The sequence below is a fragment of the Dasypus novemcinctus genome, chromosome 23 (genome assembly GCF_030445035.2).
Source record: "Dasypus novemcinctus isolate mDasNov1 chromosome 23, mDasNov1.1.hap2, whole genome shotgun sequence".
Taxonomy (NCBI): Eukaryota; Metazoa; Chordata; class Mammalia; order Cingulata; family Dasypodidae; genus Dasypus; species Dasypus novemcinctus.
This window is the reverse complement of record NC_080695.1, coordinates 24,216,797-24,230,577: the sequence shown is the minus strand read 5'-3', so window position 1 is coordinate 24,230,577 and position 13,781 is coordinate 24,216,797. Positions and strand designations below refer to the sequence as shown.

At 35.7% G+C, this 13,781-nt stretch overlaps 1 protein-coding gene across 1 annotated transcript in view; it reads left to right on the top strand.

Annotated features, from left to right (window-relative positions):
• Positions 1-13,781, top strand: part of LOC101442617 (S-adenosyl-L-methionine-dependent tRNA 4-demethylwyosine synthase TYW1) — a 207,021-nt gene that overhangs the window by 63,585 nt on the left and 129,655 nt on the right. The window contains exons 10-11 of the mRNA XM_004460697.3: positions 3,753-3,871; positions 7,216-7,325. Coding sequence (XP_004460754.1) covers positions 3,753-3,871; positions 7,216-7,325 — 229 coding nt within the window. The remainder of the gene's footprint in view (positions 1-3,752; positions 3,872-7,215; positions 7,326-13,781) is intronic.

The window sequence follows — 13,781 nt, the reverse complement described above, 5'->3', positions numbered from 1 at the left end:
TTTTTTTCATTTTATCTTCGAAGGAGCTTTATGATACAGAAAATTCACATAGAAAATACAGGTGATTCCCACATACCCAACATCTTCCCCCTTTCCCCTTTCCCTTATTAATAACATTTTACATGCACATGGTACGTTTGTTACAATTGATGTACAAATATTTAAGCATTGCTACTAACCATGGTCAATGGTTTACATTATGGTTTACATTTTGGGTCATACACTTTTATAGGTTTTGACAAAATTTGAAGTGGCCTATATCTGTTATTGCAAGATCATGCTGGATAATTCTAATGCCCTAAAAATGCCCTATGTTCTATCTATTCTAGTCTTCCCTCTTCCTCCCCTCCCCGCACCCCAGACCTATGGTAATCACTAAGTTTCAGTTTTGAAGAATAAGATTCATGGTTACTTGCAATTATATTGAGGCCTTGACATATTGGTCTACTTTCTTTTACTAGGCATTGCTTATGTTCTTGAGGGATTCTTATCCCTTTAATTGAGAACATAGCAGGACTCCCAGGATGGGCATTTAATATTTTGTTTATTGTGTGGGTCTCCACCAACTGATATAACGTACTAAGACAAGAGGAACACTTGTCCCTAGAAGCTTGCCTCAGGTGCATCCTCTCCTGTTTACCTCCCTCACACCCACCACCCTACACCAGTAACCCTCCCTGCCATATTTGCCAAAAGAACATTTCCAGCATTATAGGTTTAACCACAGACCTGCAGATCCCCAGAGTTCATTTGCTCCTTTCCTTGACCTCACTCCAGTCCCATGGATAGTCCAACCCAACCCCCACACCCTACTCCCACCTCACAGACCAGCACTGCTGAACCCAATCATGTCACTGCACCCCTGTCAGGCTCATCCACTGCCCAGCCATACCCTTCCACCTTATCATAGATTCTAATTGTTTTCTCAGCCTGGTTTTTCAGCCTTTCTCTTTTTTTCTTTTCCTCCAGACTTGTGTATTTTATTTATTTTAATTTTAATTTTTAAAAATTTATAATTTTTATTTTTAAAAAGCTTTAGGTTATGCAAATGTTACCTAAAAAATATAAGGGATTCCCATATGCCCTACCCACTCCTGCTTCCATACTTTCCTGCATTAACAACATCTTTCGTTAGTGTGGTACATTTGTTAAAATTGATGAACACATATTGGAGCATTGCTACAAACTGTGGACTACAGTTTACATTATAGTTTACATTCTTCCCTGCACAATTTTGTAGGTTATAACTAAATGTATAATGGCCTGTACTGTCATTGCAGTGTCATGCAGGACAATTCTAATGTCCCGAAAATGCTCGCATGTTATACCAGAATTCCCTCTCCCTCCTCTCAGAACCTCAGGTGGCCACTGCTTTTATATTAATGATAGAAGTTCTTCCATTGCTAGATTAATAATACATCTATAATAAGATGATAAATAAGTCTACATTAGTCTATTGTTCATTCCCCAATCTTGAGGATTTTGGGATGGTGATGCCCACTCTGTTTCTAATTGAGAGGGAACTTAGATCCTATGGGGGCAGATGGACGGAACTGTCTTGCTTGCAGCTGCAGACACTCTCTTCCTTGGGATGGATGTTGTCCATCATTATCTCTTTGTTAGTTGTCCTGGGTGAGTCCAATGACCTGGAGAATAGGTTGCAACTCTGCTGAGATTGGGCTCAACCGGCAAATGAACAGAACGAAAATTTAAGTCTCTGGGACATATGTTTAACAAGTGTAGTGATAGTTATAGGTTCATATAAAAGGGGTAAAAGAGCCATGTGTAAGGAGACTGCAAATGAGTCTAACTCTATCACAGTGGAGAGCATAAATTCCAAAGTAAGACCTACTGACAGTGCCGTATTGCTGATCAGTCCTTGTTGAGAGTCTATGAGCTACTAAGATCCTTTTAATAAATTTCTTTTCTCTTTAGTTAGAGATTCGGGTTCGGTTCCTTGCAAAATAATCCTGGTTGTTTCAATCCCCCATCATAGTGGTATTGCACATTTTGTAATTGCCTGCTTACTTGCCATTTCCTCACACCAGATCATGTGTCTTATTTGTTATTATATAGTACATATAACACATAGCATGCTTGGTGTATATACTTCTCAGTAAATAATGAATGAAGTTATGTAGGTCTTCAGTTTTGTTTCTCCATTGGAATATAATTAGAATTTATCTGTGATTTGATGTTGATTTTTATTTTTATTTTCAATGCTTTTGCAAAATTTGAATGTTTTGTTTCCCTTTGATGCTAGTACTAATTGAGATAACAAGGACTTTTTATCAGAATAAAATCCAAAAGATTTTGTGATGGACTGATATTGTAATTAAGCTGGTAGATTTTATGTATCTTTCCTTCTTTCTGGGCAGCATTATGTTGTATACTGATGTGTATATGTAAAGCCTACCCATCTGTGTCTCCTTTTTTTTGTTTTTTTTTGTTTTTTGCTCTTAATCCTATCATATTCTTTTTTTTTTTTTAAGGTTTATTTATTTATTTCCCCTCCCCCCCCCACCCTGGTTGTCTGTTCTCTGTGTCTTTTGCTGCGTCTTCTTTGTCCGTTTCTGTTGTTGTCAGTGGCACGGGAATCTGTGTTTCTTTTTGTTGTGTCATCTTGTTGTGTCAGCTCTCCATGTGTGCGGCACCATTCCTGGGCAGACTGCACTTTCTTTCACGCTGGGCGGCTCTCCTTACGGGGCGCACTCCTTGCGTGTGGGGCTCCCCTACGCCGGGGACACCCCTGCATGGCAGGGCACTCCTTGCACGCATCAGCGCTGCACGTGGGCCAGCTCCACATGGGTTAAGGAGGCCCGGGGTTTGAACCACGGACCTCCCATGTGGTAGACGGACACCCTAACCACTGGGCCAAGTCCGCTACCCCTCTCATATTCTTTCAGTCTGAAAACCTCAGTTACCTTGGACACTTCCTGTTTTGGCCCTCTAATGGGGGTTACCAATGATTACATCTTTAGTACCATTGTAAACACCTAGTTCTCCTCTTTCACTAATAATATAAGTCAAGTTGTCATTACTCTCTTGTATATACTCCTCACAGATTTCACTGCTTTCACTTCTACTGAAATAAAACCTATCTTCTGGATGAATATTTCTGTTGCAGTGTTAAAAAACTCCATATTATCTTGTGATTCCAACCATATGTGGATCTGCAGTATTTCTTCAAATTACCCATTCTTACTATACTTATTAATTTATGTGATTTCACTCCTCATGTATTATATAGTGTTTTTTGGAAAAATCTGTCATTTATGTATATACTCTACTCGTCAGTACATTCAAATTCTACTCATTCAGTTAATTGACGTAGAATATGCTCCTGGATACATTTCCTTTACCCACCCTGTCTTGTTCAAGCAGATACTCTTTCATTTGAGCATTGCCGCTATTTTCTATGAACCTAGCTTATTTGTACCCTGGTTTTATATACTATTGTACTAATATTATTTGAGGCAGATGGATGTATTTGAAGATGAAAGCATCAAAAATCCTCCCTATGGAGTTATTAGAGTTAATGAATCATAGTTTATTTCATTGGGTTTTATAACATCCAAAGTACTGTCACAACATTATAGTGCTATATAATGTTAATTTTCTGAACCATGCAGATGCTACTGGGGTATTTACAGTTATGAAACACATGGTTTCTTCTTAAATATGATGCCGTAGTGTTTTGTTTCTGTGCTTTGAGGATTTTATTCAAATTATTTATTCTTTGCTTGGTGCAGTCAATGCTCCGAGGGAGAGGAGGTTGCTATAAACATACATTCTATGGCATCGAAAGCCATCGCTGCATGGAAACCACCCCTAGCTTGGCATGTGCGAATAAATGTGTCTTCTGTTGGCGGTAAGTAAAAATAAATGGCCATGGTGATCAGAATTTGTATGCCAGTAATTTCCCAACACCATATTCAAGCTTACCTTAAATTCTTCTGATTGTGTAATTAATCCTTTCACCCTTTCCATTCCTAACATTATATATTTATACGTTTGTTTTTTTTCTTCTTGACAAGTTTTGTCACTGTCAACTTTTTTAGTCTTTGAAAAACTAGCTTTTAGCTCTGTGGATCTTCATTATATTTTTTGTTTTCTATTTTATTAATTTCTATTCTTTATAATTCCATTGTAATACTATTCTTTTTTTCCCTATTCTTTTTCATTTAAATTAGACAATTAGCTCATTAGTATCAGTCTTCTGTAAGTGTTTAAGGCTACACATTTCCCTCTAAGTACTTCTTTAGCTACATTCCATAGATTTTGATTAGTAGTATGTTAATTGTTATCCAGTTGTAAATATTTTCTAGTTTCCAGTTTCCATTATGACTTCTGTGTAACCCATGGGTCAAAGAAGTATTTTAAAAACTCCACATAAATAAAGATTTTTTGACAATTATTTTTAAAAATTATTTTCCCAACCAAATTATATTTTTGTTAAAGAACATGGTCTCTGTAATATATATTGTTTGAAATTTATTGAGACTTGCTGTATGCTTAGTCATAGTCATGCATAGTTATATATATGAAAAGAGTATTTATTTTTTAAATTGTTGGGTAAGAAAACAGTAATAAAATTTGTTATATATTATGGATGAATTGTTCATTTTACCATCTCTTTATCCATAATAATGCTTTCTTCCCTAAAGTTTATTTTGTCTAATATTGATATGTCTATACTAGATCTCTTTTGGGTGCTAATACTTCCCAGGCCTTTCTTTTTCCTTCCTTCATCTTAGGTGTGTTGCTTAAAAGCAACTGTTCGAATGAAAGACGTTGTTGATGTGGGAGGAGTGGGGAGTGTGGTGAGTGGGGTATATGGGAACCTCTTATATTTTTTAATGTAACATTTTGTGTGATTTATGTATTTTTAAAAAAGATAATAAAAGAAAGAAAAACAAAAAATACTTGGATTAATTTTTTAAAATCAATTTTATTGAAGTGGAATTTACATACAATAAAATGTACCTATTTAAAATATTCAGTGAGTTTTGGTAAAATGTGTACACCTGTGTGACTGACTCCACATCACCCCTGGAGATTCCCTTGTGCCCCTTCCCATTATAATTTTCCTCACTCCACCCAGCCCCAGGCAAACTGATTTGCTTTGTGACAGTATATATTAGTTTTGTCTTTTATAGACTTGGCATAAAATGGAACCATATCATATGCAATCTTTCGAGATTCATCCATATTGTTACACATGTCAGTTTGTTCCTTTTTATTGTTGAGTCATATTCATTGTATGAATATATCAGTTTGTTTTTTCCTTTACCTTTGGATGATCATTTGGGTTGTTTCCAGATTTTGGCTATGTTCGGGGTTGTGAACATTGGGGTATAAGACTTTTGTAGACAGGTAAGTGGGATTGTGTTTGTGAAAGTGCTTTTTAATGGCAATATGATGTACAAATGTGTTTTTCAAAATGATTTCTTCATAAGACAATGTGTAAAATGACTTACAGATAGATAAAATATTATTCTAATTTTTAGAAAGATTTGCTGGGATTATGTGTTAGATATCCCAAATTAATGGTTGTGTGACTCATTTCTGTTTATGAAAAGTAAAAATTTTATGCTTTGAAATTTTAGATGAAAACTATATCTATCTTGGACAAATAACCCAATTAAAATTGGGCAAGAGATCTGGCAAATAAGGACATGAAAAGATGCTCAACATCATTAGTCATAGTGAAACCACAATGACATACTACTTTACTCCCACTAGAATGACTATACTCAGAAAGGCAGATAATACCAAGAGTGTGGCAAAGATGTAGAAAAACTGAAACCCTTATATACTATTGGTGAGTATATAAAATGGTATATACACTTCAGAAAATAGTCTGGCAGTTCCTCAAGTGGTTAAACATAGAATCACACTTGGTCCGGCAATTCCATTCCTAGGTTAGGTTTTTACCCCCAAAATATAAAAACAAAACAAGTTTTGTCTACCCTAAAACTTGTACACACATGTTCATAGCACAATTATTCATAATAACTCCAAAGTGGAATCAACCCAGTGTTCATCAACTAATGAGTTGATAAACAAAATGTGGCATATCCATAAAATGGAATACTATTTGATAATAAAAGTAAATGAAGTAGTGATACATGTTACAGCATAGATGGATCATGAAAACATTACACTAAGTGAATGAAGCCACCCATAGTGGACAGTGTATTGCATGATTCCATTTTTATGGAATGCCCAGAATAGGTAAATTTACAGAGATAAAAAGTGGATTAGCTCTTGGACTGGGAGAATGTGGGACTTTAAAGATGACAGCCAAGGAAAGTGGGGTTTCTTTTGGGGATGATACAAATGTTCTTAATTTGAATTTGGTGATGGTTGCACAACTGTGGATATACCAAAAGCCATATAATTAATGGGTAAGTTAAATGGGTGAATTGTATGTTATGTGAATTATATCTTAATGTATGTGCTAAAAAGGGTTATGCTTTTCCTGAGTAGAAGCACCAGTTTTTAAAATATCATCTGTGCAAGGATAGTAAAAAATTCAAAAGATACAAAATGTTATGCAAAATTAACTATCCCTTTCTTGTCCTCCAGTCACCCAGATTTTCTCTTGGTGGTAACCACCATAATCTACTTTTTATGAATTCTTTCAGAAATATTCTACAATTCATATGAATTGCAAACAAATTCATATGAATGTTTTTGTTAATATATGTGTAAAGGTGTCTGTGTGTGTGTGTGTATATATATATATATATCTTGCCCCTACCTTTTAGTGACCCTTCATTTCAAGTGTATAAAGATTTAGAAACAGATTTTTAACTTGCTAAATTTAATCATTGCTTAGAAAGCAGAAGGAGGGAAATATGTTTAAAGGGCCTTTTGTTTCTAAAATAGTTACTAAGGAGCATTCCATCTACAAAAAATTTTCTCATTCCTTACTCAGTGGGATCATAATGTAATTTACCTGCAAAGCAGTATTTTAACTTTGATTAATGACTTTAAATGACTTTGTTCTTTACCTGCCCTTCTTTGCTAGGTGTCATGACTTGAAATAAATTGTAAAGAACTGAAAATACTACTATGAACAGCTGAGCTCTTAGGAGGAAACCAGACCTGGTTTCATGATTTTATGATTTTATGGGATACCTTGTAGCAGATGACTAACTGAGATCTTATCACAGGGAGTCCTTTAGAACTTTTATATCTTGTCCCTAGACACCACACCAATCCGGTGGGCACTGAATGGCGGTGGAAGATGGACCAGCCTGAAATGATCTTAAACGAAGCAATTGAAAACCATCAGAACATGATTAAGCAGTTCAAAGGTATTTATCTTTCCTCTACAAAGGAATGGTAACACTTGTTAATAGCCTGAATAAAATTTGCCTCTTTACCATAATTTTCTCCCCACTGACAAATTTTCATATAGGAAAGTGGACATTTTGTAGGAATATTTATGATTTTTGGTCTATTTGTTTTTTACTGGTGACTTTTATATCCCATATGATGAAAGAACTAAATAATTTAATCCAGAGCTTGCTAACTTATGATAATGCATACTCAACCATACATTTTGCCTTGGGAATATATTCATTCTTTTTATAAACATTTCTTATTATTCTGTCTTGGTGAGCACAAAATAGCTTTATGATAATGGACAGAAAATTTTAGGTTGTTGGAAAATTCTCAAATTATGTAGTGTTGGAAAAGCATTTTTGAATAAAAGCCATACAAAAAATGTAGCAATAATCTTCATAAAAATTTCCATTCGATCCATAATGATGTAGTAAAAGTTATGCCATTCAGTTTCTAAAATTTCCTGATTCAATTTTGTCTCACATTTAAAAGTTATTTGACTTTACTGGAGATCACTGCGTTTCCTACTGTAGTGTACTTCAGAATCATCTGGAAGGCTTGTTAAAATGTAGATTGTTTGGTCCTTCCCTAGAGATTCTCATTCATGAAGTCTGGAGTAGCGTCCAACAGTGTGCATTTCTAATAGGTTTTCTGGAGATCTTGCCGCAGCTGATCTGGGGATCACATTTTAAGACTCACTACTGTGGATGTAATTGGTGGATTTATAAAGTGATGGTACAGATTGAGCTCTGTTAGGTTCCCTGATAAGTCTGTATACTTCTGTCTCCATCTACCACTTATAATTCTTTCTCTCCCATAGTCTCTTTCCCTTTCGCATTTAGCAATGAAGAATTTATTCCAAGTGTTGTTTTTGATATAGATGCTAACATCATGTATGGGAGTCTTTATAAACCCCAGTGCTTAGCTTTTTGAAGGTCAGGTGATTCTGTATGCAAGGAAATTTGATCTGTTCACATGTATGGTTCTTGACATTATTGTACATCTTTTATAGTGTTTTTATTTCTTATGAGATATTGAGTAAATTCATGCAAATAATGGCTCAAGATCAATAGCAGTTTATAAAGGACACTTGTCAATAATTCTGTCTTTATTCATTCTTCATGGTTTTCTAAGGAAGTTTGACCTGTACATATTTGCATGTGTCTGTGTATTTGTTCACTTATTTTGTACATTTGCAAAGATGCTACTAAATATTTTAATTTTTCATCTTGACTTTTTGTCTCAAGCACTTGTGTTTTGGGCAGATTATATTCTCTGATTGGATAAAGAAATGTCTGTTATTTTGCCACAAATTTATAAAAGTGTACAGTCTAAAATGTAAACCATAACGTAAACTACTAACCATGGTTAGTAGCTATGTTTCAGTATTTGTACATCAGTTGTAGCAAATGTAACATTCACATGTAAAAAGATCATTGGTGGGAAAGGAAGAAAAGGGGGAGAATGTTGGGTATATGGGAGTCTCCTATATTTTGTATGTGACTTTATGGTGACCTAAAACTTCTTTGAAGACATAATGAGAAAAAAAAAAAAAGGTAAGATAAGAGGTGAGAAGTGAAGTGGGCATCGCCTTTCCAGGGTCCTCAGGATTGAGGAATGGAATATGAACTAGAGTAGACTTGCTGGTATTCTACTATAGAATTATTGTGAATCTAGCAATGGAAGAAATTGTGTCATTGATGTGAAGACAGTGGCCATGGAGTTGCTGAAGGCAGGGAGAGGGAAAAAGGGGGATGTGATATGGGGGCATTTTCAGGACTTGGAATTGTCCTGAGTGATGTTGCGGGGATGGATGCAAGACATTATATATCCTGCCATAACCCACTGAATGGACTGGGAGAGAGTGTAAACTACAATGTAAACTATAAACCATGCTGTGTAGCAGTGCTCCAAAATGTATTCATTAAACGCAATGAATGTGCCACACTAATGAAGGAAGTTGTTGATGTGGGAAAAGTGGGGGTTGTGGGGAGGGCGACATATGGGAGTCTCCTATATTTTTTAATGTGATCTATGTATCTTTTAAAAATAAAAAAAAATATATTGAAAAAAATATTTGTTGCTAGGCTTTTGGGAAATCAAATGAAACTATTCAGTGAAGAACTAAGTCTCACCTCTGGCATTTAACTAGCTTAAAGACTCATTGTTGATTGGTTAAAGTTCTAATTAATAATTGCTGATCTTCAAACAAACCTTATACCTTCTTAATAAACTTCAAGGCAAAGTCTGATTTACTTTTGGATTATAATGTCAAGAACAGGCAAATGACAGTAATTTTATCCTTATATTCCATTATGTTTTTGGTTTGGTGTTTAAAGAACCACTTGAGCCCTTAAATAATGATGACTGAGGATCTGTGTTTCCTGGACATTCTGGAATCTCCCTGAACAAATTGTGTCCCAGACAGTTTGTGTGGAGAGAAAGCAGCCCTGGGAGTAGACATTCATTTCTCCATTCTGAGATGTCCTTGATGCAGAATGAGGATCTGAGTTTTGATAGTAATTTTTCTGACAGGAGCCTTTTTACAAAGGTGGAGCACCACTTTAAATGGAAATAGATAATGAATAAGTCATGATGGGGACTTTATACACAGCAGTAAAATGTGCTAGGTGAGCTTAGTGAGCTAAGTATTTTGTTGTTTGCTGAAGTTGTTGTTTGAGGAGCTTGTGCTATATAGAAAAGTGTATATCTGGTTATTAACTGTGTGCTTATTTTAATCAGTGGTTGTGCCAAATGATTTGTCTTAAAGTACCCATGGCTCAAAGAAACAAACAAATGAGTTTTCAAATATATATCGTCTTGTAGGAGGATGATAGAATATGGGATTTCAGGCATAAATAACACAATATATCTGTGGACAAGTGAATCCAGACTAGGGATTAGAATGCCTAAGGGGGAGGGAATGATCCCCTGAAATTCAACACCTGCTGCCAATTTCATTCTTAGAAAACAGTTTTGTAGCGTATCTACTTTGCACTGGTAATTTCCATAAAGATTTATTTTTTTCCCCATACCTTCATTAATTGATTTAATGAAATATTACCAAGTTAGCAAACCATGTTTTTATTTAATCAACAATAAAGGTGCTAAGTAGAATTTAATATTGGAATTGGTTGATAGTTTTACACCCACACTTTTCAGGATGGGAAAGCAGTAGAAACTAGTAGAAGACTGGTGTGTGTTGGAAGGTGTGGTGGACAGGTGGCCCTTGGGCACAAGAGAGCTCTTGCTTGTTATGTATTTGTATTTTCACAATGAATGAGAACCTATTTAATTTTCTGTTTTTTTGGACTGTGATGGCTATTTGTTTAATGTTTCCCTCTGAACTTTAAATTAAGTCATTACTTTTTGAAAATCTGTCTCATTGCTGTAATAAGCACAGTAAATCTTGCTGTGAAGCTACAGTCTTTGAAAAGAAAAACCCCTAATTATTAAAAAATGAAATACATAATTTGGAAGAATCCCAAACTCTACTGGGAAACTGATGGGTAGTCCGCAGCACTTAAAAGAAAAAAAAAGTTACTTTCTTTTAAAAAATATTTAATAACTTTGACAACTGTATAGAATTTTAGTATTTCAGAATATTGGTTGTTTTCTATCCTCTTGGCTCTAGGCAGAAAGTAAAGTGTTGGTTGTGCTTCAGCTAAGAATGTTGAGGCTAAGACTGTGGGCAAATCATGGTACCTCTTCTGGCCCCAGTAGCCTTACCTGAATCTGAGTGCAGGTCTGATGTAGATTCTACTTTGGAACTCTAAAGATGCAGAAATGTAGCTCTTCCCCTTGTTTCAGTCACCTCTGGAGGGTCTATTGTCTATTTTCCCCAAACTTTAACTCCTCAATAGGGATTGGCCTGGAGAAGTGGCTTATCTCATACAGATGTAGGGTTGCCCATCTACTGATGCCCTCTGGGAAACTAGTTCTGCCTTCGATTATCCTAGGTTCTCTTGTGTTTAAAAAAACACAACACAGCACAACAAAACAAAAAACTAAAAGTTGTGTTTCTAATTTCCTTAGTTGGAACTTGGAATATGTTTTCCTACTGGAAAAAATACTTGAATTTGAATAGGCGATATTGAAATGGATTTACTAATTCTATAGTTTAGATATATTACAAATTAATTTGTTGTTAAAGGATTTGCATGTTAATATACTCTCCATTTTTACAGTACTGAATCTGTGGGCATATAAATTTCAGGCTTTAAACAGAAATGTTTGGGAACAGGATTCCTTTTGTAAATGGGCAATTTTAGGCAGTTTTCAAACACTTGAGGCCATTTCATTATTTTCTGCTTAACTTGTTATATTCAGGACAGCTCCACTTTGGTCTCTCTTTAGAGAGCCATGTTTCTAGCTTGTTCATCGTTTCCTCACTGTCACTTGGAGTCCTCTCTTTTCTAGTGTGCTTTCTCACCCTATGATGAAGAATACCTGCTGATGGTTCTGCTCTCTCCCTAGGGTCCAGGGTTTTATTATTATGTAGGATGGCATTGGTTGTGGACATTGTTGCTTATTGTCTCCACGTTTCCAGCTTTAGCTTTGTGGGCTAAGTGGCCTAAGCTATTTGAAGATAGTCTCTAATTTTTTAAATACTTCCCTTTTGTGCTGCTATTCTCAATTCCAAGGGCAATCATTCTCTTTTCAGTTATTTCACTGAATCATTAAAATATCTTTCTTCTCATGACCTTTATTTGCTTTTCCCTTTATACCCATGCAAAATTAATTTTGTATTGATTGAAAGTAGGTCAGCACTTCAGTGCAAGTCAGCATCTTTTCAAAATGCTGCCTGCCCCTCGTAAGTACACAAGAATGGAGGTTGAGGTTTCTTTAGCACAGTTTTCCCACAATTCAGCAAAAGTCGATAACTCTTTCAGGAATGTCCTCAATGCTGAAGATGCAAAGATGAAGAAGACATCATTTGTTGCTCGGTGTTTTTATCTATAGTTTAAGCTAGAAGCGAAGTAATATAAAAAAAGTACTGGTTCTCCAACAGATGGTTTTCACAAAACAGGTATGTTGAAATACATATTAAAAAGAAATGTAGAACTGGGAAGAAATACCACCTGCTATTTGTTTTCTGAAGCTTATTTTTAAAAAAACTTCCCAGTGAAAATGGCAGTACCAAAGGTATGTTATATCTGACCTTCAGCCAGGAAGGGTTCTTGGCAAATCTTTGGCTAGGAACCATAGTGTTATGAGAAGAAGAGAATGTTTTAGTTCTGATTGGTACAAACTTTAGACATAGGAGTACTATGTGTGGAACAATATATCATGTTTATTTGTGTATTGGTCATTATTACTGTGACAGGATAAAAATTCTGGAATCTTAATTTCCAGCTTTCACATCTTTTAGCGAGGATAAGGAATGCATTTTAATTAATCTGTTGACTGTAGTTGTGATTATCCAGGATTAGGAAGCCGCTCAGGATAAGAGAAATGTCAAGAGAACAGGCTTAAGTAAAAAACATAAAAAATTAGAATAACAAAGCAGACTTTAGTTTGTGAAAGGGATAAGGTTTAGGGAAACATAAAGAGAACAGATAGCGTTGTGTGCCTATGTGTGTGTGTGTGTTGGTAGGATATCACCTAGTGGGGAATATCTGGGTGGATTTGCTGATTCGCTTCTTAGGTACAGTGTCTGCTCTTCCCTGGGTTGTCTTTCTTCGTCAGGACTTCTTTCTGTAAGAAATTGAGAGGATGCCTTATTTTCTGGTATGTTTCCTTGAGGACAGTGAAAGAAGGCATGAGATTGAGGCCCCTGGAGCCTTATTTTGGAGATGACCTCTGCAGTAGCCTCTGACAGCATAAACTAGAAAGAAATGCTCCTTTATGAAGGATAAAACCAAGGTTTTATATATCTTTCTGAATGCTTTGCTATTGAGAGAGAATTGGGATAATACTAAATTGCAGATTCATTACTTTAAATGATTTATGCACAAGGCCCCCTTTCTTTTTTTCGGTCTTAGTTTTTGTTTATTGTTGTCTAAATGGGCAAATAAGATATTTTTAGTTGTAGTTCTCTAGAGAAGATGGCAATTGATCTCTTTGCTTTTAGGTTTTCCTCCTACCTCCTGGCTGTGTCTTCAGAGTCTCTGCTGGTTCCTCTTCCTCTCCCCAGAGGTGTGTGTGTCCTAAGATTCAGTCCCTGGTCCTCCTCTCTAGTTACACATACTTCCTTGGTGGTCTTGTTCAGCTCCATGGCTTGAAATATATCCCACTTACCAAAATGAGTATTTCCCGACCCACTCCTTGCTCCCACAATCCAAATTTGAGTGTTGTGTACAAATCCAGATGTCTAACAGACACACCACCGAACTTAATTTGCCTAAAATTATACTTGATCTTAGCCAGAAGGCCAAGAAGTGATTAATTATGCCTAAAATTGAACACTGAGATGTTGCCTCTCA